A 27,922-nucleotide genomic window follows, 5' to 3' on the forward strand; every position below is an offset into this window, starting at 1 on the left:
AAAACTCGAACCAAACGTGTCCACATTCCGGTGCGCAGGAGTGGAGGAGACGTTCACAGCCGGGTTAATAAACATCTCATTAGGTTATTACGCTCCTGCTGGGGGCCACACCCGACACAGGGCCGCCTGAACACGTCGGACCAGTGAAGACTCCCACAGGGTGTGTCTACTCCTGAACCACACCAGCGTTCACCTCCTCCTGCCCCGCTAAAGGCGGGCAGCTCTCACCGCGCCTCAGTCCTCCCCCTCCGGGCTCTGGAGACGCGCTCGGATATTTGAGGCTTCTGGAAAAACAAGCAAAGAAAAAGGCTTTTTTTCTTCTTTATTTCTCTGAATAAGAATCTGTACGGATCCCTGCAGGGGGGGGGGGTGTTGTTGGATTGCCCAAGTGATCATGGGGGACGTTGTGTCCTCACACCTGGATGAGAACAGGCGGGAGATGATCGCAGGTAAGACTAAAAAAAAAATCCCTTAATCCAGAGGCGCCTGAATTACACCAGTTTACCAAAATAATTTGAGTTTATTATTATCATTTAGTGAGATGGTGCTGAATGTGTGTGGTGTGTATTTCCTTGGAAACAGCCTTGTTCCAGCAGGAATTGAGGGTGTTCATGGAGTACCCCCAGGTCTCTGACAGCAGCTCCTTCCCCTTCTTTCAGTCTGAGTCCAAACTTTTCCTGCTTCCCTCAAAGAGTCGTCCTGAATCCAGTCTCCGCCACAGGCCCCGGTCCTCTCAGATAATGACTAGGTTTCCTAAAGGGGAGTGTGTTTGTGTAAGTTCAGGACAGGCTGCTATTTAAGGTCTCAGATTGCTCCAGATTGTGTAGGTCTGTGTGATTATTTCAACAAAGCACTGGAGCAGCAGCAGAAGAGGAGGAGGAGGAATCACTGGAACGGCCTTAGGGCTCTGCTGATGCTTTCATGGGAAAAAAATGATGAAGACTCTGGTGGATGACGTCTAATATTTCATAAGGCTCTGAAACTACAGAATATGGATTTTGTTTTATCCCTATTTGGTCTATCGATGGAAGTTTTATTCATTTTTGATACTCATAGACCTCAAATAGAAGAAATTCGACAAGAGTTTTCGTTTCAGGCTACAATTCAAGCGTATTTGAAGACGTCACCCTGGGATGTGGGTTGCCACGGCTTTAAGAAGTTATGGTACCAGCTTGTTCATCTCGACAGTCTGTCCCCTGTCATTTGGCTTAAGCTGAAAATGTTCCCACCCCGGAGTTCCGTTTGAAGTTATTCTCCCAAACGTCCTTGATGGAATTCTGCACTCATCAGGAAAAACACCCATTAACCTCAACACATCATCTCCACTTCAGAGGAGAGAAGGAGTGGGGTGTGTGTGTGTGTGTGTGTGTGTGTGTGTGTGTGTGTGTGTGTGTGTGTTGCACTGCAGTCTATAGTATTTGTGTGTCGTACATGTGTTTCATCAGAGTGACTCTAAAATAGAAAGCCTGGTTTCAGAGGCCCTTCCTTGTTCAAATAAAGGTTTGAATGAATAAAGCAGTGCATCCACAGATGACAGAAAGATATGTCAGCATCATTTGTTTCTGTTCAGTCTGCACCTGAGCTCCATGGTGACAAAAGTGTACACAATGGTTGTCAATCAGATCTTATTCTGTACAATAATTGGAGGATGTGAAGACAGGATTTAGGAAGAGCTGAAAAGAAGTCAGGAAATATTTTTGTGCAACTTTTGAACTTGTTTCCAACCATCATTTTACCAAAAATAGTGCGACACACGAGCGGATGAGTCACGGGCGGAGGGAGAGGAGACGAGAACGCCTGAAGCTGCAGACGTTAAACGGGCTGAAACATGTCAGGGGATTATTAGCTGAAACTGCTGCTGTCACACACACCCTCCTCTGTTATCGGCTCTCCATCGCTCTGCAGACCTGTTACCCTCCTCTGAGCTTGAATGGTGGCGTCACACACACACACACACACACACACACACACACACACACACACACACACACACACACACACACGTCTGCAGTCAGGCTGGTGGGCACAGTCAAAACATTTTTTTTTACGGCTGTTTGTCAAGGAAATATCAGGAAATATCAGGAAATATCAGGAAATATCAGCCTTGAAGTTGAGCGATAACAAAACTTCTTGCCATGCCCTTCAAGAAGTATTTATGATGTGGTCTCTTCTTTCCAAAATTCCTTTTTCCAAGAGCCAAAACGGCGTCTGAAGTTCAGTTCGGTTTATCCTCTCTGCTGACTTTGGCAAAAGCAAGACAACCGTGGAAAGTATCCGGTCCTCTGCACGTTTGGAATGGAAGCCTCTTTAGCTGGAACTGGAAATTCAAAAAGGATAGAGTCTCGTTTGATACCCAGAGTTAAGAGTTGTGGGTTCGATTCCCTTCTCTTTGGACTGTGTTGGTTCTCTCTGGGTTCTCCGTCTCCCTCCCACCTCCACAAACATGCGGCTTAGGTGAACTGATCACGCTAAAATTGTGATAATAGGCGCCATCTCATCGCCATCTCGATGAGATGGCGCCACCATCTGGGGTGTACCCCAGTAACAGGAGTTTTGTTTTACCAGATTAAGAATTTGAGTCATTATGGAGCAGCTGACAGTAGATCAAACTCTGGCAGCTAAGCATCTCTTCTTTGTCAGCTGTAACTTTCCTTTACGTGTCCACACAGAGTTTGTAATAAATGTGTGTGAGTGTGTTTCCGATCTTCCCCCACATTCTCTACCCGTTACCCCGTCCCGTCAGCTCTTTCCTTCCTGCTCTTCCACTGCAGACCGGCTCCCTCCTTTCCTGTGATTTTCCTTCCATAAACAGGTCCGAGTCGAGGCCCGTCTACCAAACGCTGCCGTCGACAGTAGGACAGTAGGACAGTAGGGTAGTGAGGCTACCGGCGGCGGCGATGCTGCGCGCAGACAGCAGTGGAAAAGAAATGTTGAGTCATGTTGTGGGGATTATTTTTGCAACAAGGGACAATTCTTGATTCATCTTGACTGATTATCATACGGATGTTTTTGACTTCTGCTTCAAATTGGGGGCAAACAGAAAATGTTTTTATCCTTTCATTCTGTGATGCTTTAAAATTAGTGGATGCTACTCCGGTACAGTTCCTCAGGTGACATCACCACGCGTCTCTGTCCTCATCTTTTATTTTATTTATGTATTTTATGTATTTATTTTACTGAATTTGTGCCTGGGGTCACCTGACTGTCACCTCTGGGCTCGACCTCATGTCTGTTTCCTCCTGTGTCGTCCTGAAGCCCGGACCAGAGCTGTGATGAAGGACTTCGGTGACGTGTACCAGCAGCAGTACGCCGTGGCGCTCTTCAACAGCGTCCGCTTCGACATCGAGGGAGGAGGAAGACCGCAGTCGCAGCTGCTTCACAGGAAGGCAAGTTTATTGAAGAGATGCTCCTCCTGCCTCTTCAATACCACCGTTTGATTGATTCCTGATCAATAACACGATAATCTGTGTTATAAACATTTCATATTTGGTCATTTTTCATTTTTAGTGAAGTTTTATAGATTTGAAGGTCAGAGTTGAAACTGTGATTGGGATTTTCAGATATTTGATGGACAAATAGAAGAGGAATTTTATTGATCGCCTCTGTTTTGATGATGAACCTGTGTCATTGCTCAATCACCTGTATTTCTTGACCCATGTGACTCCTTCTGGTGATTTTACAAGGTTGGAATTTACAGGTTTGAGTTGGAAAATAAACCAACATGCAAAAATCACCACTGAGGCCTAAAACTATCGGGGATGAACCTGCCTCTCCCTCCAGCCTTTTTTTTTTTAAAATCTGATTTTATTTGCAAATTGTCCGATTAATAAAATGAATTCTTTACCGCTTCACATCTGAATCTACATTTCTGTCAAGTTATCAGGAGGTAACCTAACAAACAGGCTCGGCTTTAGCGCTCCGTTCTGTTTCCATCTCTTTGTTTCCTGAGCGAATCGAGGGTTCATCTTTGTTCACGTTTGGCTGAAGGGGAAGTGGAGCGCATCACACACATGAACAAAGACGCTGTTTGGAATTCTGTAATCGCCGCTCATCTACTCTCTTCATTACATGGAGGCCAGCTGCATGTGTGTTCTCCTGACAGAAAATTAAACACACATGAACAAACACATAGTGAACTCGCCCAGGAGCCCAAACCACTTTGCTTCTTTCCTGTCCAATCAGAAGTGATTCTAAAATTAGGTGATTTCTTCTTGGATCTTCTCAAAAAGGAGACGATGCACCTCAGGGGATAATCCTAGAAAATAAAGGTGGTCACAGCCAATAGAAAAATAGTGTAGAAAATTTTTGAATTAATTTTATATTATTATAAGTATTATATTGACGTGAATAAAGTCCATTTGACTTCATTCAACACAGAGATCTACCATGACCTGGATTACTGACAATCTCGACAGACACTAACATGAATTGTTTCCAATGCAAAGACATTTTTGGAGTTAAATATTGAAATATGAAAAAATATGATGTTGTTATTTTAAATTGGTCTGATTTCAAAGTTGTTTTGTGTGTCACTGTTCAGTTCAGAACGAAGTAAAGAAGTCATTTTTGTATTTGGTAAATATTGGCTGTGGGAGTGCTTCCTGCTTCCTGCTTCCTGCTTCCTGCTTCCTGCTTCCCTCCAGGCTGGCCATAGTTGCCCACCTATATTTCTCTCATCCTGACACTTGACTTGTGACACAGCTCCATGTCACAAACGCGATGTTTTAGCGTCCTCTCCGTGACTTTTCAGGACCCTCTCTCGGGCCGCTCCATCTTCTCAGGGGGTCTGTTTCAGTACCTGGAGGAGAATCACAAGTGGAGGAATCGTTTTGTGTCCGTGCCCAACACCTACACCATCAACCTGTATGAGAGCAAAACGGTGAGTGCGCTCCGCACTCCGTCCCATCGTGAGTTAATTTAACCCCTTGATGGTTTGACACTGGGATCTTTCCGACAGGCGCATGAACGGGGCCTCCAGCCCAAGGTGACCATTGACTGTGCCGGGTATAAAGCGCTGACCTCTATGGAGGAATACGTGGAGCTGATCGATGCCAGCCTGCCAGGTAGGCTCTCAAACTGCATGCATTTATTTTTCAGTGTGTTTGCTCGTTTTTAGATGCCGTCTTATGAACTTCTTCCTTTGTCGTCTTGTTTCTGATTCTCATCCCGTCATGTGACTTGTAGATGTCAAGGCCAAAGTGGGAAGCAATCCGTTCATCAATTGCGTGACCCCCTTCCCCCTCATCCTGTGGCACCCCTACGCCCGCCATCATTACTTCTGTGTGATGACGGAGAAGGAGCAGAAGAAGTGGCACGCTGTGCTGCAGGACTGCGTCAGACACCAGAACAACGGTAAGGACGCGGAACCCGTGATGAGCGAGAGATGATAAATCAATAATCAATAAATATGGTTTAGAGTTTATTAAAAAAAAAACAGACATGCTGTTCTTTCTGTGCAGCAGTAGGAGAACTCTGTCTAGATCTCCTGCTTCAACCATGGGTGTGTGTGTGTGTGTGTGTCTCATTCCAATATATCATATGCCATCCATGTATTATGACACGCCGCTGGAATGAGGTGTATGTGTGGTTTGTTACAGCATGATTTGTTTTTGTTAGCTCAGAACTGAAATGCTAAAACTTTAAAACTTGCAGACAGACGTGACACGTCATCCGGTAGGAACGCTTAGCAATCTGTTTATACAGAGAGAGAACCCAGTCTTGTATTTTATACAGGAGTTTATGTCATGTTTCATCAGATTTAGCGAGATGTTCTGATTAGTTCATCGATGATTTGCGGTTTAAACCATTTGTTAGAATAAAACATGAACTATTTCCTGGGTTAACTGTTTGTTTGCCACCGTTATTTGGCATTCCCTTTTGGCGCATTTGTGACCCGTGTTGAGACAGAGGGCAGAGGACATACTGGTGGCTGTTCAAGCATTCTTTGTTGCGGTGGTTCCTGTAGCAGAATGCAGTGACCTGTAAATGTCTGGTCTGGTTCCAACACTTCTTACCAAATGGTATGCTGCTGCGACTCAGTCACCAGGGCTGAACTGGTGTGTGTGTGTGTGTGTGTGTGTGTGTGTGTGTGTGTGTGTTCACGTGTTGGTTCTGCAGGGAGTTCCTCTGGGGAGAGTCAGGTGACATTTCTGAATGTATGTATTGTGTCGTGTCATCTCACATCCAGCATGCTATGAGACTGATTTAACGTCCACCAAAGCAGCTCCTGTCACTCAACGGGAACAGAATCCAGAATCCAGAGGACGATCCGGATACCACTGACATCTAATAAAGTTTTAATAGGCCACAGCCACCTGTTATTTATTCTCATTCAAAACAAATCATCCATAGTAAATACTAACTTGACACTGAAGAAATGTGAGCTCTATGTGGTGTATGGAGAATTTGATTAGCGGAGATAAAGCCTACATTCAAGTGGTGTGACGTGGCCGTGGGCGTGCGATCCGTTTGTGTGCTTTTATTTTAGGCTTCAACAGTGTTCAGATGAAAGCTCCCCATTCTGTGCTGTTTAATTATCTGACATTGTGCGCCTACATCCTAATGAGACTGTAATCATGAATGAATGCATCTCTCGACACCCACAGGAAGATGTGAGCAAGTTGTGCTCATTTTGTCTGAATCTAGGCTAAAGCTGCTCCACCTTGTTTTGCTCGTGTCTCGATTACTCAAATCAGCAGCGATGAAAGAATTCAAAGTGTTCTGACGGTGTCGTTCTGCTGTCTGTCAGCACAACCGGTTTGAAAGCGTACAAATGCAATCCCAAAATCTTTCAACTGACGAACGTCCTTGGTCAAGACAGGAACAAGGTTTGGTGTAAATGTTTTCGGACTGTGCAGCGTAGCCGGTTTGTGTCTGCATCCCGTTAACACGACCTGTCTAGGCCTGTTCAGACATCACCAGATCCCTGCTGAACATTCCAGCTGCGAGGCGGGGCTGCAGGAGTACGTAGGACGCTGTTGAGCGCGTTGCTGTTTCGCCCTCGGTGTGCGCGATGCTCGTGTTTTTGGCCAGCGTTTACACGCTCAGTCTCACCTCTAGCGTGTCAGCCTGTTGAGGAGAACCAGAACCACTGAAAGACATTTCCTGGGAGTAATAAATTGATTTACAGCCTGACCTCTGGTCTTGCTCCAGATTTTACAGCTTTTTGAATGAACCTGTTTACATGTCAAGAGAGATTCTGTCAGGATGTTGAAGTATTGGAGCCACCTGAGGTACTTCTTCTGTTGTAGCACAAAGGTTTCCTGCAAAGCATGAACACTGACACTATTCAGCCGTCCTTGGTCGATAGATCAACGTGTTAACACTGACACACTGAAGACTTGTTGAATCCGCTGAGGCTCCTGCTGTTTCCAGCTTAAATAAAACGATAAGCTGCTGCTTTGCATTACCTTAACAGGACGATTTGCAAAGCGCAGAGTTAATCAGCTCAGTCAACAGTTTGACCTCATCGCACTCCGTTCCCCAAACACGGAGCTACAGCCAGACTGGGCCACGGATTGGTCGGTGGGCTCAGTAGAGTCACAGCCTGAATCTAACTCAACACTGAGGAACTGCTATGGTGCAGGTTGGGTCAGAACCAACTCAGAACCGGTTCCTGTTCTGCTGTCACTTCACCTCACCGTGTGAAGTTTGCAGTGGTGTTAATTCCGTCAGGGTTTTCAATGTAATCTTATTCTTGTCTATTGCTTTTGTAGCGTATTTTAAGGTGACATTGTATTACAACGCTCCGCAGTGCACCGGCCTCCTGCCCGGAATGTCCTCCGCCTCTTGGCTATAAATCTGCTGAGATAGGCCCCAGTTCACCAACTTTCAGTTCCTTTCATAAGATCCCATATATTTAACGATGGTGATGTCATCTCACCTTAGCCAGCATGTTGTGTCATCCAGTGCGTCCTGTGTGTATTGTAGTAATATGATAGTCATTGTTGTGTTTTGTTAATACAAGATTCGTTATATAAGATTTATTATGTTTTTGTCAACATAGATTGAGTTCTTATATAACTCAAGAGGGAGTTGGTCCTCTTTTTGGTTTCCACCAAAGCTGCAGCTATGAGTTATTCTAGTAATGGAGTATTTTAACAATTATTCTCATGTTTAATTGAGGAATCGGATGTTAAAATTAATCCTGAGATCAGCGGTTTCAGCGGGCTGCAGTACCTCTAGGTCGATGCATTGTGGTAAAGACTACCGCTAGGAAACCATCCATCACATCTAACTCTCCACCCCCACACCACCAGCCCTCTGTTTGGCTCAGACCTCACAGTGAACCCACTCAGCAGAAAGAGACCTGCAACCATAAAAAAAATATAAGATGAAGGAACGTTTCAGCCAAATCTGTTTGCGTGCAGATCATCATCGATATATCTGAAGATATCAAATACGCCAGTGCGGCGTTCTCTTTCACCAGCTGAAATAACATACAGTATATCCAGCCCTGTGTTTGTCATGTCTGCTGCTGAAAGTACATTTCGGTGTGTGAGTGTGTGTGTGTGTGTGTGTGTGTGTGTGTTGTACTGTGGGCTTGGCTGGTCCCATAAGGCTTCACCATATGGGGAAATGTAACTCATGCATGTCAATGGCAGCAGCAAAATGATCTTTTGACGTCATTCTGTGTAAAATTTTCAAACCTGTGAAAGCCTGATGAGTCCATATTTGACATCCAAATGCTAATGGGGTTTTGGAAATGTCAAATTTATTTATCTCTGTGAAAACATACATACATATTTGTAGAAGTTCAGGCCATTCGCGGCTGCTGAACCCCCACCAAACAGGCTGTGGTGGCCGAGGCAGGGAGGGGAATTCCCCAAATAAAGAGTCTGTGGTAAGTGTTGCCACATGTTGTATTTATACTGTACACACACACACACACACACACACACACACACACACACACACACACACACACACACACACACATGCACGCACAGAAACTGCTATCTGCCAGTCTCTTGGTTTGGAGACTTGCAGAATGGGTGGAGGGTTTTATTGTTGGTAGTACAAAAGACACTGAAAACGTCTGTGTCAGTATATTAATGGTTATTATGAGCTACAGGTACAATAAGAAAATGTTGGGGCTTTGAGGGCATTTAAGTCATGTTTTTGGGTTAAGACACTATAGTGTGATAGCGTGGCTAGATGCCTCCTTTTGTCCCAAATTTTGGATTGGTTAATGCTTGATTACTCACTCATGTGCTGTACTACCTAGTTGGGTAGTTTACCCAGCAGAAAGGCTGTGCAAAAGCAACTAAGGCAGCAGGTAAGATATAGATGTCTGTTACACAACGTTGTGTCTCTAAACCCTCTTGACGACAGTTGTTATAAGATGAAGTATCAGGTTGTGGAACATAAACATTTGCATGCAATCTATGCTGCTATTGTCCACATATACAAATATGACGTGAAACCATCCAAACAGAAAAGTAGGTGGTTGAAAGTTTGGTCAAAACACTTTCGTGCTGATTGGTTGAGTCTTCAGCTGTCGGCTGTGAGTGTAACACACCATCACCTGGTCTGATGCCTCCATCACACACCTTTCACTGAATTAACCTCTGAAACCTCAGACACAACAAACAACATGAAGGAACCAGCAGTGACAAACGCTTGCTTCACCTCATGTCGCCTGTGATCGGCTCAAGTTTCATTTGAACACACCAAAACCAATTAAGAACTGAGGGAGGTTGTGAGTTTGTGAGAGTGGAGATAACCCTCCAGACCAGCAGGTGGCAGCAGCCGGCACTCTGCAGTCATTTTTTTCATAAAGATATACGATGTCATGCTTTGTCAAGCTAACTCTGGGTCATGTTTCAGCTGGTCTTTGATGGTTCATTCCGGTCTAACCCACTGCCCACCCAATGAACTCAATCCACCAGGAAGCTGCTGACTAGCACCAACTAGCGTTAGCAGTGTGGAACAATGCACACAAACCAGAGCCACAGACGCTCACTGGTGGCCCGGTATCAGCTGACTCCTCCAATGTGGCGTCTCTGATCTTAGCATCCAGTGAATTCCCATGAAACCTCACTGAACCCTGAACCCCAGACGACTTCCTGTCTGACTCCGCCTCTCATCCTCCTCACCCTTTGGTCATTTCCTGTCTTTGTTGGCCTCGTCTGACTGACTGCCACAGACACGGCAACTTCACAGACACACACATGCACACTGACACTTGTGTAGAACAGACAAACAACAAACAGATTATCACTCCGGTATGTTGTATGTTGTAACCATTATATAGAAAAAGGAAAGGTCATTCTTGTCTTATGAACATTCATTCATCTTCTTGACCCATTATGCCACTTTTGCCGGTCACGGGGGTTGCTGGAGCCTATCCCTGCTGACTTGCAGGCAAGAGGCGGGGTACACTCTGACTGCGACGCCAGTGTATCATGTACTTACTTTAAAGGATAAGGATGTTCTCCACACACTCCCGTGTGAGGGGTGTGTATCTTTCATCTCTCCGTTCCAAAGGGAGAGAGGCAACTGTTTTCATCCCATCAACACAACCACATGACAAAAACCAACTTCCTAAAAGCACACGCGTGTTGCCAGGCGTTTTGTGAGCTCCCTCTATTGTCCTGTCAGCAGGGAGGGGCAGTAACCATAGCAACCACATGAAATCTGTCCAACTTCCTGTTTTGAGGTCTGACGGCTCTGTGTGTGATTGACCTACACTCGAGCAGTTGTTGCTAAATCGAACATTGGCCAAAATTGTGTTTTCCGACCAGATCACATAAACTTATGGAAACAGTTGTTGGGGAAAATGAAACATCCTCCTGATCACACACCGGAGAAACATCGATTTAGTCATGCTAGCGTTTTGATCTTTAGATCGATACCATCCGACGGCATATTCTCATAAATGAGAGGAAGAGGGTTTTTGTTGCTCTTATGCTCACGATGATCTGTTCTTCTCTTTTTCACCAACACCAGGTCTATCAGAGGAAAGCATTGTTCAGACGCCTGCCTTCACTGATGCCATAAGACGTCACAGACAGGCCCAAGGACACTACGGGACCTGGGATATGATGTGTGGAGAACCCCCACAGGTCCGCATCGCACACCGAGAGCACAACGTCCACATCAAAAAACTGGTTCCACAATTTGTCAGATAAAAAGAAAATCTCCAACTACGTCAATCCTGAATAGTAATAGGAGCAAACACTGACAATTTACAATACATCACCGCTTTGAAGCGGGATGTAATAAAACGGAAAAAAATTTAATTCATGTATTCTCGCTGTGTGACCTATTACCGATTGATCCACCAACCGGTACCGGTCTGCGGTCCGGGAGTTGGGCTCCACTGCTTTAGAAGACCGTTCCCTGCGAGCCCATCTGTTATCGCCCTTGAAGGTGGACTAACACTGAGGACATTGGTCCTTTAATGCCGTGTTTGCAGAAGTTGACAGTTGAAAGAGACTCTTAAAACAATCTCCAAACAGTTCTTGTGAGGGCCCGTCTTAAGTTGAGGTCAGGGGCCAAAGTTCATCTCCTGAGGTGCCACCAGTGATGGATGACGTGGACTGGGAATGAAAAGCTGTTTCACATAAAAGCAGCTCAGGAAAGCACTCATTATGAACACACACCCTCTCCTTACACTACAGTACAAGAACACACCAATACAAGACCTTCAAAGAGACGGTCAGCAACAAGACCCCTCCCCTAAACATAGCAGCACCCACCAGAACACACACGCTCTGTTGAACAGGCCCCCCCCCCCTGAATGAGTCCCTTTCACTCCTCTGCCAGTGCTTCATAACCGTTCTGTGTGTTTATGCCAGTCGCTCTTTCTTCATTAAGCTCCATGTTTCCTGCCTTTAATCAGGTTTCTGTAGCGGCTTCATACAATACAGTATTTACACGGCAACACGGGCATGCTGAAGCACAACTACTCCTTGTCGTGCTGAAGAAAGAGTGATAGAAAATAGGAGAGATATTGCTCGTGTGGATTCTAATAATTAAATAATAATACTAATAATAATAATAGTAGTAATAATATTAATAATAATAATAATAATAATAATAATAATAATAATAATCAAATTAATAATAATAATGATAATAATATCATTAATAATAATAATACTGTAATTATTATAATTATAATAATAATAATAATTATTATTATCATCAGAATAACAAGAAGGTTTTAAAAAAGAACAGATAATGAATCACACCAGTTATAATTGTCTTTTGACCTCCATCATAGACCCTATGATGGAGGTCATCCCCTTGGAATTTAGTATAATAATAATCTCATTATTAGTTTTACAAATTAGATTTCACTTATGACTTGAGGATGTATCTCTATTTGTTGGTTTCCTTCTGACAAAACTAAAATCCACTGATGTGAGACAACACATCCACCAAGTTTGATCCAAATCTCTCAAGAAATTTATGTGTTACAGACCAAATTGGTGAAATTAAAAAAAAAAGGCTGATCCTGCAGTGTTAAAAAGGTCAAATCAAGACAGATTCATTCTGACAAGTCAGCGTCACCACAAACATTTCCTCCTTGGCGGAGGGAACTCGAGGGTGGGGCATCAGAGTCGTAACTAGGCCACCTTTTACTGAGAGGCGCCTTCAATGAACTGGGATATTACTGGTGGAGTACAGAATCGTTTTGTCTTCCTTTTTTTGGCTCCCCTACAGCAAAGCTTTGTCAGCCCTGTAAACAGGAAGACGAGGTTTTGTCAATGTGTCAAACAAACGCTGGAACTGGCAGCTGCTCTATGAAATTGAAGATAAATGAACTGTCCCAGAGGGAAAATCAAATCAAATGAGTCTTTTTAAGAAAATCCAAAAAACAATATTGATTTTGACGACACTGCTGCTGTAATGTAAAACCATCTAAATCTCCAGAGTTCAGTAAGTTCACAACATGAACTAACCGATAGATGAAACAGCATCTAGAACCATCTGATCAGACCTTTAAGGAGATCACGACATGACAACTTTGTTTTTTCCACTTGTTTTTGTTTATTTACATAAAAAAGACCATAATTATTTAAAAAAACCCATCTGTTTTATGTATAAATATATCACTAGTGTAATGTGTACAGATTCTGGCTAATCTTGTGATGGAGACCCTCCACCCGGAGCTGAGGAACGCCATCGGTCCTCGTCTGAAGGGGAAGATGCAGCAGAAGCAGAGGAACTGGATGCTGGTGAGTTCACCTCACCTTCTTTCATTTAAGAGGAGTCAGAGAAGCCCAACGGAACCCGTATCTGTTCCAGATCTCTGACGCGGTGTACAGGCAGGTGTTGTCCCAGACCAGCGGTCACTACAGAGCCCTGATCGAAGACTGTGAGATCAAGAAGGGTCCTCTGGACGCCAGACTGAGGACCGACATGGACCAGATCATCTCGTCCAAACAGCACGTCAGCAGCAAGATACGAGGTGACCCTGACGACCTCTGATATACAACCAATCACATCAAACCAATCACATCAAACCAATCACATTCAACCAATCACATTCAACCAATCACATTCAACCAATCACACAGTTTGTGAAGCGGTCCTAACCACACACACCTACAACCACACACACCTACAACCACACACACCGACAACCACACACACCTACAACCACACACATCTATAACTACACACACCTACAACTTCACACACCTATAACTACACACACCTATCACTAAACACAACCTATAATACACACACCTACAACCACACACACCCATAACTACACACACCTACAACTACACACACCTATTTAATTTTTTTTTTTTTTTAATTTTATATACTGGTTTGATCCCCGAAGGGAAATGAAGAACGCACACTCTAGCTACTGATTACAAACGCATGCATATATATATATTTGTGAGTACAGGCCCCTGTATCACACACACACACACAAAGGGGCCTGTAGGCATGCAGGGGAGGTAGAGTGGCAGGCAGCTCCTTCTTGGTGCGCCTCAAATGAGCAATTTGTAAAGGGGACGGCACCTTGCTCAAGGGTGCCTCGGCAGTGCTCCGGAGATGATCTGACACCTCCCACTGTTAGCTCACCTCCGGGTATTTTTGGGGGGGCGGGAGCGGGAATCGAACCACCGATCTTAAATCATAGGACGACCTGCTCTACCGCCTGCTTTACCACTGAGCCACTGCCGCCCCCACTGAGCCACTGCCGCCCATATATATATATATATATATATATATATATATATATATATATATATATATATATATATATATATATATATATATATATATATATATATATATATATATATATATATATATATATATATATATACACACACATATATATACATATATATATATATATATATATATAACTACACACATCTATAATAACTACACCACCTATAACTACACACACCTATAACCACACACACCTATAACTACACACACCTATAACTACACTCACCTATAACTACACACACCTATAACTACACACATCTATAACCACACACACCTATAACTACACACACCTATAACTACACGCACCTATAACTACACGCACCTATAACTACACACACCCATAACTACACACACCTATAACTACACACACCTATAACTACACACACCTATAACTACACACACCTATAACTACACACACCTATAACTACACACATCTATAATAACTACACACACCTATAACTACACACATCTATAATAACTACACACACCTATAACTACACACACCTATAACTACACACACCTATAACTACACACACCTATAACTACACACACCTATAACTACACACACCTATAACTACACACGTCTATAATAACTACACACACCTATAACTACACACATCTATAATAACTACACACACCTATAACTACACACACCTATAACTACACACACCTATAACTACACACACCTATAACTACACACACCTATAACTACACACCTATGAGATGCTTCTTGTAAAAGATGTGTAACAGGTACAAAAGAGGGGAGGAGCTAAATTCTGGCTGCATTTTTTTGGCTTTAGATGTTCTGTTGTTTACCACCTATAATTATTCATTTTGTTTTACAACTGGCCAATCCCACGCTTGGTTACTACAAATAAAACACACACCTTTAAACACACGCAATACACACTTAACTGGCACACTTACTGTCCAAGTACGACAAACCTCTGGCCACCAACGGGTCAGGAAGTGTTTGTGGGGCATCAGTGTGAGCTTTAGCGCTACTAGCAGCAGATCCAGCAGTCTATATGTAAACCTTTATGGTATATTAATACATTCATCCACTTTAAGCCACACCTCGTCAGGCTACATTCATGCGTAAACGTGTCGAACATGCTACACAAAATGTCCCGAGGCACCTGGTGCTCTCTGTACTGTAGTGTGTAATCTGATCCCATGATTCAGTGTTAGCCTCATTGCGGTACAGTGGTGGAACACACACACACACTGCTCATTTCAGCAGCGTCTTTCTTCTGCAACTAGACAGTTCCCACCTTTTGTTGACTCGTTCCTTTGTTTCTCACTCGTTTTCATAGCTGACTTGTCCAGTTTCAGGGGATTCACCGTTTCAGTGGCGAGTCTGTCAACTTCCTATTCTAAACTTGACTTGGCACGTGCTGCTGGTTTTTGTTTTATGTGCGCTGCTTTCCATTGAGCTGAAGTGGATGGGCTGCATTCCGCTGCATGGGCCATTACTGACTTCAATCCAGGGATAAGACAGAAACTAAGAGGCAGCCGCCCAAAGCCACGACGGTTCACGTTACAGTTAAATCGTAAACGTAACCATCGCACCCACCAGGTCACTCCTCCAACAATGCATGTGTCTTGGAAAGCAACAGGCTTCCATAGCAACAGCTCAAGTGCATAGGTGAATGTCATAGCACATATGCAACCATTTCAACCAGGTATTGAACAACATATTTGCCGTGCCTTCGTTTTTCATGAAGCCTGAACTTGCGTCATCTCTTAGTCGTGTGCGACAGCTGCTTTATTCATTTGTTTTACTTCCTTTTTCTCCACGTGTCTCTGTGGACACGCAGCTCTGGTGTTACCCAAGGTGGAGCAACTCCTGCAGACCAGCATCCAACCCTACATCAGCTCCATCCTGGAGGCCCTCATGGAGCCCACCAGCCGGGGTTTTGCTGAGGTCAGGGACATTTTCTTCAAGGAGCTGGTGGAAGTCAGCAAGAACTCGCTCAACGGAGGAGGCAAAGAGAAACTTGGAGAGGTGAGTTGTTTTTAGTGCTTGAATTAATGCAATGTAATCATATTATCTCCAGTAAAGACAGCTCGGAAAGAATAGAGATGTGAAAGAAAAGAAACTGAAAGTAATCTCACGTTTGAGCTTTGTAAAAGTTACCTAAACACATCTTGACCAGGTCAGTGCTGGAATCTATCACGAGTCTTCAGCTGTCAGTTCCGAGCCATCAGCTCGTCTTATTCTCAGTTATTTCTCCTTTTATGATGTTCGTACTTTAATCGCGTTACCCCTCCTTTAAACATTTTTTTTCCCCTTTTCAGCACATGGAGAGACTTTCCATGCTCGCCTTCCACCCAGTGAAGATGCAGAGCTGCTATGAGAAGGTGGAGCAGCTCAATCTAGAGGGGCTTCAGCAGAGGTTCTGTGTCACCAGTCCCTCGGTGTTCATTGGCAGGGCTCAAATCCTCATGAGGGAGGTAAGAACACACTGACTCTACCAGAAAATAGAGGGATACTTTACCCAAAAGACTAGTCTGTCAGTCAACAGACTCCAGGAGTCTCTACTGCTACCTGCTGGACAGAAAGTGAACAACACTTTGTAAAGATAAGACAGTTCCTGTTCAATATAATTCTCGTCCTGCTGTATAACTTCCATCTGTCACTGTTCCAACAGCAAATGGACAATGCCGTGTATACGTTTGAGCAGCTGCTCAACCAATCTTTAGAGTCCAAAGGACAAGATGATATGTGCAAGAACATCCAGAGATGTCAGGACAGGGTTCTCAAGGTAAGAGAAGAATATTAGAAACACAGAAGAAACACGCTCTAGCAGATCATCGGGCGAAGAAAAAATATCAAATATAAGGTCAAGTAGACAGCAGCTTCAGCAAAGTACAAAATATAGAGAAGGTGGATGGGTGTAGTGAGGGAAGGCAGGAGACAGTGTTAGAGAGGAGGATGAAGGTAGGTATTTTCAGTTATTGTTCAGCAGAAAACAAATGAATCGCTTGAAGGTGTGAATGTTCAAAATGTAATCTGTGCGATCAGTAGAGAAACTGATTGTTAAATGTCTGTTATTTCTGCTCTTCGCTGTCAGAAATACGACTATGACAGCAGCACGGTGCGTAAGAAGTTCTTCAGAGAGGCTCTGCTGCAGATCATCATCCCGTACATGCTGCAGCAGCTCTCGCCATCGTGCTCACCGGTGAGTGGAGCTCAGCACGCCGGGACATTCACTGCCCCGTTCAAGCTGCACGAGACTCTTTCTACTTATTTACAACACGGCTTCTCTGAGTTTCAGTCACATCTCTCATATGCCGGCGTAGGTCAACAACATGCTTATACAGACGCAGTATTTATTATGCTATACTGAGCTGAGATCAGTGGTTCTATATTAGTTTGTAAATCTGCAGACCGTGTCCTCAGCACCAGAAGCCTGTTGAGTGTTGTCTCTGCTCCCCGTTAGGAGCTGCCTCGCTTCAAAGAGCTCATCTTTGAAGACTTCTCCCAGTTCCTGCTGGTGGAAAACATGTTTGAGGAGGTGGTGCTGCAGTCGGTCTCCACAGACATAATGATGGGTGAGGGCAAGACGAACAAAAAAACTTGAGATTTTGAGAAATTTTAGTTGTCATGGTAATAACAGTGGTCTGTTTAATGTCTTTGTCTAGCTGTGAAGGAGGCAGCCGTCCAGAGGAGACACAATCTGTACAGGGACAGCATCATTCTGTCCAACAGCGATCCCAGCCTGCTCGCGCTTGGAGAACAAGTGGACTGGGCTGCTAAATTTGGGGGCGATGAGCCGGAGGGATCTCTGGACGGCGGCGGCGTCGATGGACGGGCTTCTGAGAAAAGACGCAAGCAGGTGGTGTCCATGATCCAGCTGGACGGGGTGCCGCTACCCTACGAGTCGTGCATGGAGGTCCCAGGCGTGGAGATTATTCCTGAGGAGGGTCCAGAGACGTCTAAAGGCAAAGAGGATGACCGCAGAGAGGACGACGGGGATTTAGACTCGCCTCTGAAGTCTCCAGACAAAGTGGGTGAAATCAGAGGCCTGATTAATCCGGTGGTGGAGATGGTTGTACCCAAATCTGAGGAGAGCCAGAGCGACAAGACCAACGACACAAAGCCGGTCTCTGGTACCATCACCATGGAGGACGGGATGCAGGAGGACGTCACGCATGTCACCACCACGGTGGAGGACGCCCCAAAGAAAACAACGCAACACAAAACCTCCTCACAGACAATGGTACAACAACTGTTGGGGAGCAAGAAGCAGGAAGCTGGTGAGGAGCAGCAGGAAGCAGCCGTGGAGGACGACACCATCCAGGAAGTAGAGGTAGCCGTACAGGAGAAACAAATCCAACGGATCAGTGACGTCCCTACAGAAGAATTAGGGTCACCAAAACCAAAGCTGCCGGTGGCGACAGAAGACAGCTCGCACGGCGACAGCGGCTTCCAATCACAAGCCAGCGAGGAGCTGGATGGAGGTGAGTTACAGCCAATCAGAAACACTTTGAACGGAGAGAACAATGTCATCAGCGTGGAGGACCTCCAAGTGGATTTAGTGTAGGAGAAACATGACTTTGACTAATAAACTGAAGCTACAGAAAACATGGGAGTCTGCATTACGTCACTGAAAGAGAAGGGGAATGAATACGGACTGTATTTAAAGGTTCAATTCAGTGTTGGCTCGTCTTTATTTCTGTTTATAGTGCAGACTTTAACATCTCCCATCACCTTTGGGCTTCATTGTTATTTGTTGGTTGTTGGTTCTTCTTTATGCAACTTAGTGAATGTCAATGCAAGTTTTTTGTGTAGTCTCTGATATTTAAATACATCTTATTCATATTAGCAAAGGTCATTTTTCTCCCAGCATCAAAAAGCAACTTTAGTTTACAGTGAGAGAATTAAGAAATCCCGAATCACTAAATCATGTATGTGTATTTAAACACGCGAGGAAAGAAGACCTGATCTCCTCGGTGCATTTCTCATTTAAAGTCAGATCACAAACACACACACACACAGACACACACACACACACACACACACTTTCCATTATATTACAGGTTAATGGGTTCCATTAAATGAGCATCACCTGTATTTGTGCAGCAGGGGGCGCTACAGTCATATTTTCATATTTGTTTTAACCCTTTAAAGCCTGAATTATGAAATAATTGCCAGTAAAAGAATTATTTTTGGAAAACAAGATGTTAATAAAACCTTCAGTCCAAAAAAAATCAACATAAATATAAATACTGGCTTTAATTTGTAGATTTTTGCCAATTCTGGAAATATTTTTTCTCATGTAAAATGCAGATGCATGTGTCTGATTCTATCCATCAGGTTTTTCTGGGAGAAAAATGTCGAACTTATGATGTAGAATTTTCAAAATCCTGAATCCTGGTTAACTATCTGCTAATTAGTACTTTATGCTTTAAACAAATAACCTGTATTTTTTAAACACACACAACCTGTGATGTGGTAAATATGTGAAACAACCCAACCAACAACTTTAACTTCATTTTGGTGAACTTGCATTTGAAGTAAACTCTTTCATTATGAGAGGGAACCTTAAAAACTGTTTTTGGATGTTTTTAGTATATTCCAGCTTCATTCTAAGTCCATCGACTCAAACATGAGTTCATGTTTCTGATTAAAACTAAGTTTTAAGCCTTATTTGTCAACTTTTAGGAGACACTCATGTAAGGAATACAGTTGCTGCACTGGGAATCATGACATGTAATGCTGACTGTGAATCCAAAGGGTTCAATAAACTGTAAATATTTTATTATTATATTGGCGTGCATAATTGCTCAGTAGATTCTTAGAACTTTTTCGTTTGGTACCAAGGAGGGGATTGACAATGAGCTGCATGTTGTGCAGCTCACAAAGTGTAACTCAGAACTCTTCATATGACACCAATCAAAAGTGGAACTAAAAGGAGTACCGATTGGAAAAACACCAGCGGCGCGATCTGCTTGCCAATACATTATTTATGCAAACAAACCACAAACAAGATTTTAATGTTAGATTTTATCATCATTTGTACCAAGTGGCACATTTCCATTGCTTTCTGCAGCGTCATCACATTTTTGTGGCTGAATTTGTTTCATTTCTCCCACGTCTCTTGTCCACAAACAGTCTCAACTCCTCCCAGCGTCAGAGCCCAGTTGCAAAATCATCTATTTTTTTGGTATATTTTTTAAGTACATTTTGAGTTTCCTGCCTTGGGATTCATTTCAAAGTCAAACTTTTTCTTGGAGGATCGTGACTGTCACCGTTTCATGTTTATTTATTAAATTATGAAGTCCTGACTGGTTTGAGCGGCTCAGATGTGTTGACATATATAAAAATATTCCGGATAAAAAACACTTCATAAACTTCATTCTATTCTTGTCATCGCAGTCCAGGAAACTCATTATCATGACTGAATGGGCTCAAGTGATCCGATGTGTTTGAATGGAAGACTAACATTTAGAAATGTACCAGAAAAGACGTCTGCCAGTAAAAACACGTCTGAACCGTCGGCTGTAGGTCACTCCAAGCGTTTCCTGTTGTTTTGTAAATGACAGCCACTGAAGCAGATCTCCTGACTGAGAACTGGATGGAAACAAGAATCAAACACACCCGTCAGTTCCTGAAAACAAGAACTGGCTCAAGACTGACTGTCAGGTCAAAGAGCGAGTTTTTAGGTTCACTGTAGTCAAAGATATCTTAAATGGTTTTTACAGCTCCAACATTAGACTCTAAAGTTACATTAGCACTGTCTTTATAACAAAGTTAGACTTTATAACATGTAGTAAAGAAAAGCTTCAACCTTTTCAACTGTTTTTAAGCTGTAAAAGCATCAATTTGTGCTTAAAATGACACAGAATCTCCAGTCGGTAGATTAGTGTAACGATCAGCCTCAATCTGAGGCTGCACAGATTAAAATGAACGGTTTGTCCTGAACGAGTCTGTTGATTCAGTCATTCGCTCGTCTTCTTGAAAACAGCACGATCAGAAATTGTGACAGAATTTTTCAACATCCTGATGGATTCTTGCGCAACAGCTTTGTCCAAATCATACAAGTGAGGGGTTTCCCCTCTGTGGCCTTTAGTGTTAAAACTGTCATGAAAACAAACCGTTTAGAACAAAATATCAACACGCAAAAATAAATTTGCATTCACATCCATTCGAATTCAAAGCAAAAACGCTATCGTCTAGACGACGGCCTGCGCCCTCAGCTCTGACCCAGGAGAGGGAATGAGATGAAGAACCCGAGGCACGACCCCACGATGACCCCGAGGAAGATCCAGGTGTTGTAGGTCATGACGCACAGCATCAGCATGTAGGCCAGAGTCACCTGCAGCATGTGCAGGAGGGCCTGGACGGCGTGCTGCAGCAGGCTGGGGAGGGAACACAATGTTAACGCTACAGCAGGACTTCCTTCAGAATTCACGTTTCCATTCACAAACATTTACGATGTTTAGAGTTCATGGGTTTTTATACTCAGTTTAGCCGATAGAAGAAAAAAAACCCCAAAACCCTGGAAAAGTGAATTTCACGAGCCTCTTAATCCTGACCTGCTTCTTGTGTTGGGGTCAGGAAGGTGTGCCTCTATGGGGGTCAGCGAGGATTCAGACGGGCTGTTCAAAGTAGTGCAGCTGTCGGCGTGGACGGGCGGAGTGGGGGAGTACGATGGGGGCTTCGGCATGTGGGAACGGCGCCCTAAATGCACCCTCCACACCTTGAGCAGCTCGTAGAAGACGGACAGCAACAAGACCACAGCCACCGACAAAACCATCCCTGGACACACACACAAAAAACACCAAACGACATCCAGTCAGACGCGAGACTTTCCTTTAAGACTTTACTTCACATGTGAACTCCAAACACTGTCAGCCAATAGTTAAAGGTGTTGCTCCAGATTCGGCGCCTGAGGTAATCGGCGCCCAGGCGTCGCAGCTCAGGGCCTGCGTGATGACTTTTGACATGTTTGTCATGCCAGCAGCATTTTGTAAAGACATCGATTAGGCAGCTTGACAAGTTTTTGTTTACTCTGAGTCCACAGTGTCTTATGTTGACAGTAGCTACTCCCAAAGACGAAAAAGGTTCTAATCCCTCCGATGCAAACTGGAGAGTTTTGAGCGGATCATTCTGCACAATCCCAAACTTGACGGGATTTGAACTAGACGCCTAAAGAGACGTTTTTCTCTACATGCGTTACGAGGTTCTGATCAGATGATGCAGCTGTGGCTGGTTGACACTCACCAGCAGGCCCGTGCACTTCCCAGAAGTCAAACAGCAGTGTGACACTGCTCGACACGCCAAAAGTCATCTGAGGGGAAAAAAGACAAATATTAAAAAAAACAAAAAAACAGCTGAGTCAGCTTATCGGGTGCCTGATGAAAATACTGCAAAACCAGAACTCTGATTTGAGCGTTCAAGTTCATAACATTTAAAAAAAACAAACAAGTAATATATATATATATTTTTTTTTAATATAAATATAATTTATATAAATTTAAATATAATTACATTTAACATATATTTAAAAAAGACAAGAAACTGAAACAAATCCAGAAACTGACTTCAAGTCAAAGAGAAACTGACACAGAAGAGGATTAAAGCCGCTTCAACACTTTTTATAAGAATTCTCAGAACTAACTCAGAAAACAGGTTAAATTCAGATTTCTTTTCTCCCTTTGAGTTTTTTTTCCTAAAATTTTGACCTATAAGCCTAAATCATGAAGCAAAACTTCATACTTAGCTGTTTCTGTGGGTTTAACGTTTGTGCTTGGTGCAGCAGAATCCTCTGTGTAACACATCTCTCTGGATCCCTCACAACATTCCTAGTAAACTAATCCAGCTGATTTTGCCCCATTGTTCAGGGACTTCTCGTCCCACACAAGCCCTCTCTGTTCCACTCCACCGCTGCAGACGGGCGACCGACACAGGAGGGAACTGTTTGTGAGCAGAGCAGCATTCTGTTCAGTCCTCGTCGTGCTAAATCCAAATCCTGGAATGAAGCCACATCAGGTGCCGTCTGGCCAAAAAGATCCAGGAATGAATCATCAAACGAGTCATTATCCAGGACGACTCTAACGGGAACGTTCAGATAGAGGATCTGAGGAGGATCTGCTAGAACCGGGATCCGTTTGGTGCTGGAGAAGAACATCTGAAGCATTTCATACGAATTCAGCGTGAAAGAAAAACCCTCAAATACGATGATGATGATGATGATGATGATGATGATGTAGTAATTTAACTCACAAGGCCACAAACACAAAGAGCACACCAGTCAGACAAGGTGAAGACAGAAGACTGTTTGCTAACGTGTCTCTGCACCAGGATGTTGGTTCGTAAAGACGGATGTTTACTGGTTTGGGTCTTCATTTTGATTTCTCCTCATTTAAGTCTTGGGATTTGTGAAAATACAATCTTATTGTCTGACGACGTTCCCGTCGGAATGCCAGACATCCACTGAGTGACCTCAAGTGTTTCCATTCAGAACAGACTGCTGATTGTGTCATTATCACAAAAATTACGCACCACCACCTCTAGATAAAAACCAGTCAGAGGGAACACTGCTGCCCAGAAGGAAACGAAATGAGAACCTGTCATTGGTTCTGCACCTACAATCCAGATTCATACCAACACATATGAATCTGGGTTATATATGTTTGGTGTGTGTGTGTGTGTGTGTGTCAGATGAAACCTTGTTAGAACCCAGAACAAGCTGCTGCCCCTCCTCTTTCATCATAAAGATATTCTTACACTCAGCTGACTCACATCTTTTGTTGCCACGGCGAAGAGGCTGATTCCAGAGTCACAGTGAATTATTGACACACATCCAACAAGAACGTCCAGCGGACTGGTTTATTACTGGTTATCATCTCAACCAGATCAGTCAGACACGGGTGAATGAAAGCACTTCACATTCCAAACGTTTGAACGTGTTGTTCCCACCACCTTCTGGGCTTTGCATGAATTCTTGGCTTGTTTCTCCTGTCGGCAGCATTTTACTACCAACACGTCACGCAAAACGGAAGGAGGCGAGTATTTAAGTGTTTTAAAGAATTAACAATTTCACCTTTTTCACAAAAGTATTTGAAAGTGATGTCAATTAATTCAGTAACAGAATATTTTGTTGTTGTTTTGTGAGAAAACAGGAAAATCCTGGAATCACATCCATCCCATAAAACCCATGAATCCGTTCAATTAAATTCTAGACCCTAGACAACATGATCCATCATCACAGCAAAAAAAACACCCCAACATGTAGGACCATGAAATGTTACATACAGATCAGGGAAGCCAAATTGTTCACTTTGGTAAATACAGTAGTTAAAAACCATGAAACACAGTTAAATGGATTAAACAGGATGGAACCAGGTTTTGTTTTACAGAATGATCGGGGACTAAACTAGTTCTTCAGGTTTCTGTTGTTTACCACTGAACAACTTTTTGAACAACTTTTTGAACAACTTTTTGTTTCTGTTGTTTACCTTTACAGTTTGTAAAGGATCCACAACTCCAGACCCAGAGTCGATGGACTGGAATATTATTCTAAACAGTTTGAAGAGTAAAAACTGAAGGAGGATCCTGGATAGTAGAAGTCCATAATAAACAGATGGTTCTGTAACAACTCAGGGACATCGTAGTGGTCGTGTTACTGAGGGACGAACACCGGAACAAACCCCGCTTTCCTCCCAGGAGTCCAGACCTCTTCCAGCCCAGTGTGAGCGTCAAAGCGACCCCGAGAACAATAAATACATTCAAAAGTAATTCTTAAAACCACCTACGGACATCATGGTGACCTCGCTGAGCGCCTACAGACAGCCCGGGTTCAGAAACACTCCGTTCCGTCCGTCATTCCTCACGAACACACCGAGGTTGTCGCTTTAAACGCGGCTGCAAACGAACCATCTGCGGCTCCTGACCAGGACTGTGTCCATCGGAAACACGGGACGAGAAAGCTACCCACCCTACTATGGTGAGGGGCTAGTGCGAGCTACTCTGTCTCTGATTGGCTGAATTCTAACCAATAAAAAGTCCTCCTCCTGATATTTACCTTACATTACCAAGCGATTCGCACCAGTCTAGCCAATCAAAGAAAGGGGAGGGAGGGTTATACCTTCACCATAGTAGAAATCAAATTGTATTTTATTTTTGCAGCCGCGCGACAGTCGCGTGACTACAGAGGGATGATGGTTAATGTAGTTTTCCAGCTAAATGGAACCGACACCCCCGCTGCAGGGTCTTTAACGAGCCCAAGAAATATGTTTTCACACATTTAACAGGTTGACGACAGCTGACAACGGAATACTGCGTTGAACGAGTTTTAACGTCATATTTCCCATAATGCCCCGCGTCAACAAGACCCGAACAATAGCGAATGGTATGAAGAAGTGTGCTCTCTAGAACACGTGTACTGTCCCATTCTGTCACGCTCCTTCTCATTCGGCTTTGGACAAGAATTGAGTTCCAATACCTGAAACGTGCTTCATGTGTAGTGTATTTTATGTCATGCATGTGATATTCTCATAAAAATTGGGGAACGTGATTTTTATTCTCATGCTTACAGGTTGATTTACTGGTAGAAGCTGCCATCACCTCCACCTCCAGCAGAAGTACTGTCAGTGTCAACACATAACAGAGACCACATTGTTAGGAATAGTTTGGATGTCAAAGAATCACCACAAGTAAAGTCAATATGTAATGGTTGGATTAGATTACATCAGATTTTCACCTGTGTTTGTAGTGGAGGTCCAGAACAGCCAAACATTGAAGGAACAATTAGTTTCCGGTGTCTCATGAATTTATATTCTTATTAATTACAATTAATGAAGTTGATTTCTTCTTCCTCTAACATTTGATTATATTGCTCAAAAATATGAAACATTTTCTGCATGTGGGATGTATATGGGTAAAATACATACGTGAATCGTAACCTTTTAATTCTGTTTTAAAGATAAGGTGTTGAATACTGATAAATTGGTTGATAAAATGACTGAATGCCTCTTGTGAAATAATGTGAAGAGATGTGTGTTCTTATGCTCAGGTTGACCGACTTCCATCCACACTCCTCGATCCTCTTGATGACACATCATACCTCTGATCTCTCCTATACCATCTATACAAACAATTAAATGACACTGCTGAAGCTCTATCCCAGTCATATAGGTTTCACCTATACAAATACTCTCTATGTAGGCCCCCACCCCAGGGAGGTTTAGTCACACGACATCATTTGGGTGTTGGCTGAGTTTTCTGCCCACAGTTATGCAAATGAGATTTGATTTTCCTGTAGAGGGAACACAAAACTGCATGGTATGTGGAGGACAGCTGATGATGAAGACCGCCTCCATGATGAAGACATCGATGGTTTCCTCAACCTTCAACTCAAACCATCTGTTTTCCCTGGACAAGATATGGATGTTGTTATCCTTCAGATGCAGACTGTCAATGATCAAATCCAGTTTTTCTTCACCGCTAACGTCTGTCGATCACTTTTGGATCACGTCTTTAAATACTTAGATTTACAAGCATGTGTGTGATCTTACAATCACACCCTCATTGTTGTAGGAGTGTTGCCAGATCTTGTGAGAAAGAGGCAACTTGCACCTACAACCCTGTGAGTGAGAGGCCATCCCATCAGTTTACCTATTATTTATTAGGCTCTTTAATTAAAATGTTATAGAAGAAGTAATATACGCTTTGACATTCCCTGTTTCCAGTCAGTTTGGGTCATTATGATGACCCACTGACTGGCCAACAAAAAATACTATGAATAAATGGAGTCATGTATAGTATGGATATACAGTATGTTTATATCTAAGAGTAATACATCAATCAATGCATCAGTTGAAGTTCAGGCCTCTCCTACATGCTCTATATGTGAAGGATGTGATGGGGATGAAATTTAAAATATGTATATTTGGATCTTTTCCTTTTATTTAGATATCTTTATGGATGTTGGTTTCTAATTTCTAATATCGCTAAAGAGAAATGACTGATGAGAGTATCTGGCAGGGTGCGTGCATGTTTGATTCAGTCTTTCAAAGCAAGTATTTACCAGGAAGGGTTTGTACTCATTAAAAGCACACATTGACATATTACCTAATCCAAGTACCAATGAAACCAAGTATAATTTTAATTGTCATGTTTTGCAAACAGCTGACAAACACATTTTACAGATGAACATACTGTACATTTTTTTCTGCATTCATCTTGAATAGATTTATGAACTGGTTTGTCTGCTTGGTGTTGAATATAATTGCTGCATCATCACTTTGAACTGGTTCTGCTTGTTGCCTCCTTGCATATTTAAATTTATCAAGTGTCTTGCCAGCAGTATGCCTGAGGAAAACGTCTGGGACAGGTTCCAGTTCCAGAAATAAAGAATCAACAAAGACATGTCATAACTTTATTATTGTAATGCACAGTGCAACTCTGATCTGTAAATCAATATATTACATGTACTGATTGAGGCGCTACGAGTATCTGCATACTGCACCTGTAAACAGTTTACAAGTAGAAAAATACAAAATCAGACACCGTTCACCAATAAGTGAAAGGGACAGAATGAAAAAACAACATAGAAGGAGTGGGGCTTCATAAAGCTGTGGTACCTTTTGGTGAGGAGGAATTCAAAAGAATACAGATCAGTAAAAGGCAACATTAAATGACTTCAGGGAGCTGCAGCTGCAGCGTCTCTGGAAATGAGAGAGGATTGCACAAACACTCCAAAAC

At 43.1% G+C, this 27,922-nt stretch overlaps 2 protein-coding genes across 3 annotated transcripts; one reads left to right on the forward strand and one right to left on the reverse strand.

Annotated features, from left to right (window-relative positions):
- The first annotated feature begins 197 nt into the window (after positions 1–197).
- Positions 198–19,979, forward strand: LOC137608034 (protein Niban 2-like). Of its 2 annotated transcripts, none has more exons than XM_068334020.1 (14): positions 198–449; positions 3,256–3,386; positions 4,751–4,879; positions 4,958–5,063; positions 5,185–5,352; positions 10,951–11,066; positions 13,083–13,187; positions 13,258–13,420; positions 16,026–16,213; positions 16,507–16,662; positions 16,860–16,973; positions 17,283–17,390; positions 17,652–17,763; positions 17,854–19,979. In XM_068334020.1, exons 1-14 carry the CDS (start codon positions 395–397, stop codon positions 18,753–18,755), a joined length of 2,553 nt encoding a protein of 850 aa, XP_068190121.1. In that variant the 5' UTR covers positions 198–394; the 3' UTR covers positions 18,756–19,979. The 2 variants fall into 2 exon arrangements, with proteins under 2 accessions (XP_068190121.1, XP_068190122.1); XM_068334021.1 differs by lacking the exon at positions 198–449 and adding an exon at positions 2,144–3,110.
- A 120-nt stretch (positions 19,980–20,099) lies between these two features.
- slc31a2 (solute carrier family 31 member 2) lies at positions 20,100–25,139 on the reverse strand. The gene is made up of 4 exons (XM_068334025.1): positions 24,973–25,139; positions 22,439–22,505; positions 21,751–21,973; positions 20,100–21,573 (listed from the first exon to the last, which is right to left on the reverse strand). Exons 1-4 carry the CDS (start codon positions 24,979–24,981, stop codon positions 21,408–21,410), a joined length of 465 nt encoding a protein of 154 aa, XP_068190126.1. The 5' UTR covers positions 24,982–25,139; the 3' UTR covers positions 20,100–21,407.
- Between the last annotated feature and the right edge of the window lie 2,783 nt (positions 25,140–27,922).

The sequence above is a fragment of the Antennarius striatus genome, chromosome 15 (assembly GCF_040054535.1).
Source record: "Antennarius striatus isolate MH-2024 chromosome 15, ASM4005453v1, whole genome shotgun sequence".
Lineage (NCBI taxonomy): Eukaryota > Metazoa > Chordata > Actinopteri > Lophiiformes > Antennariidae > Antennarius > Antennarius striatus.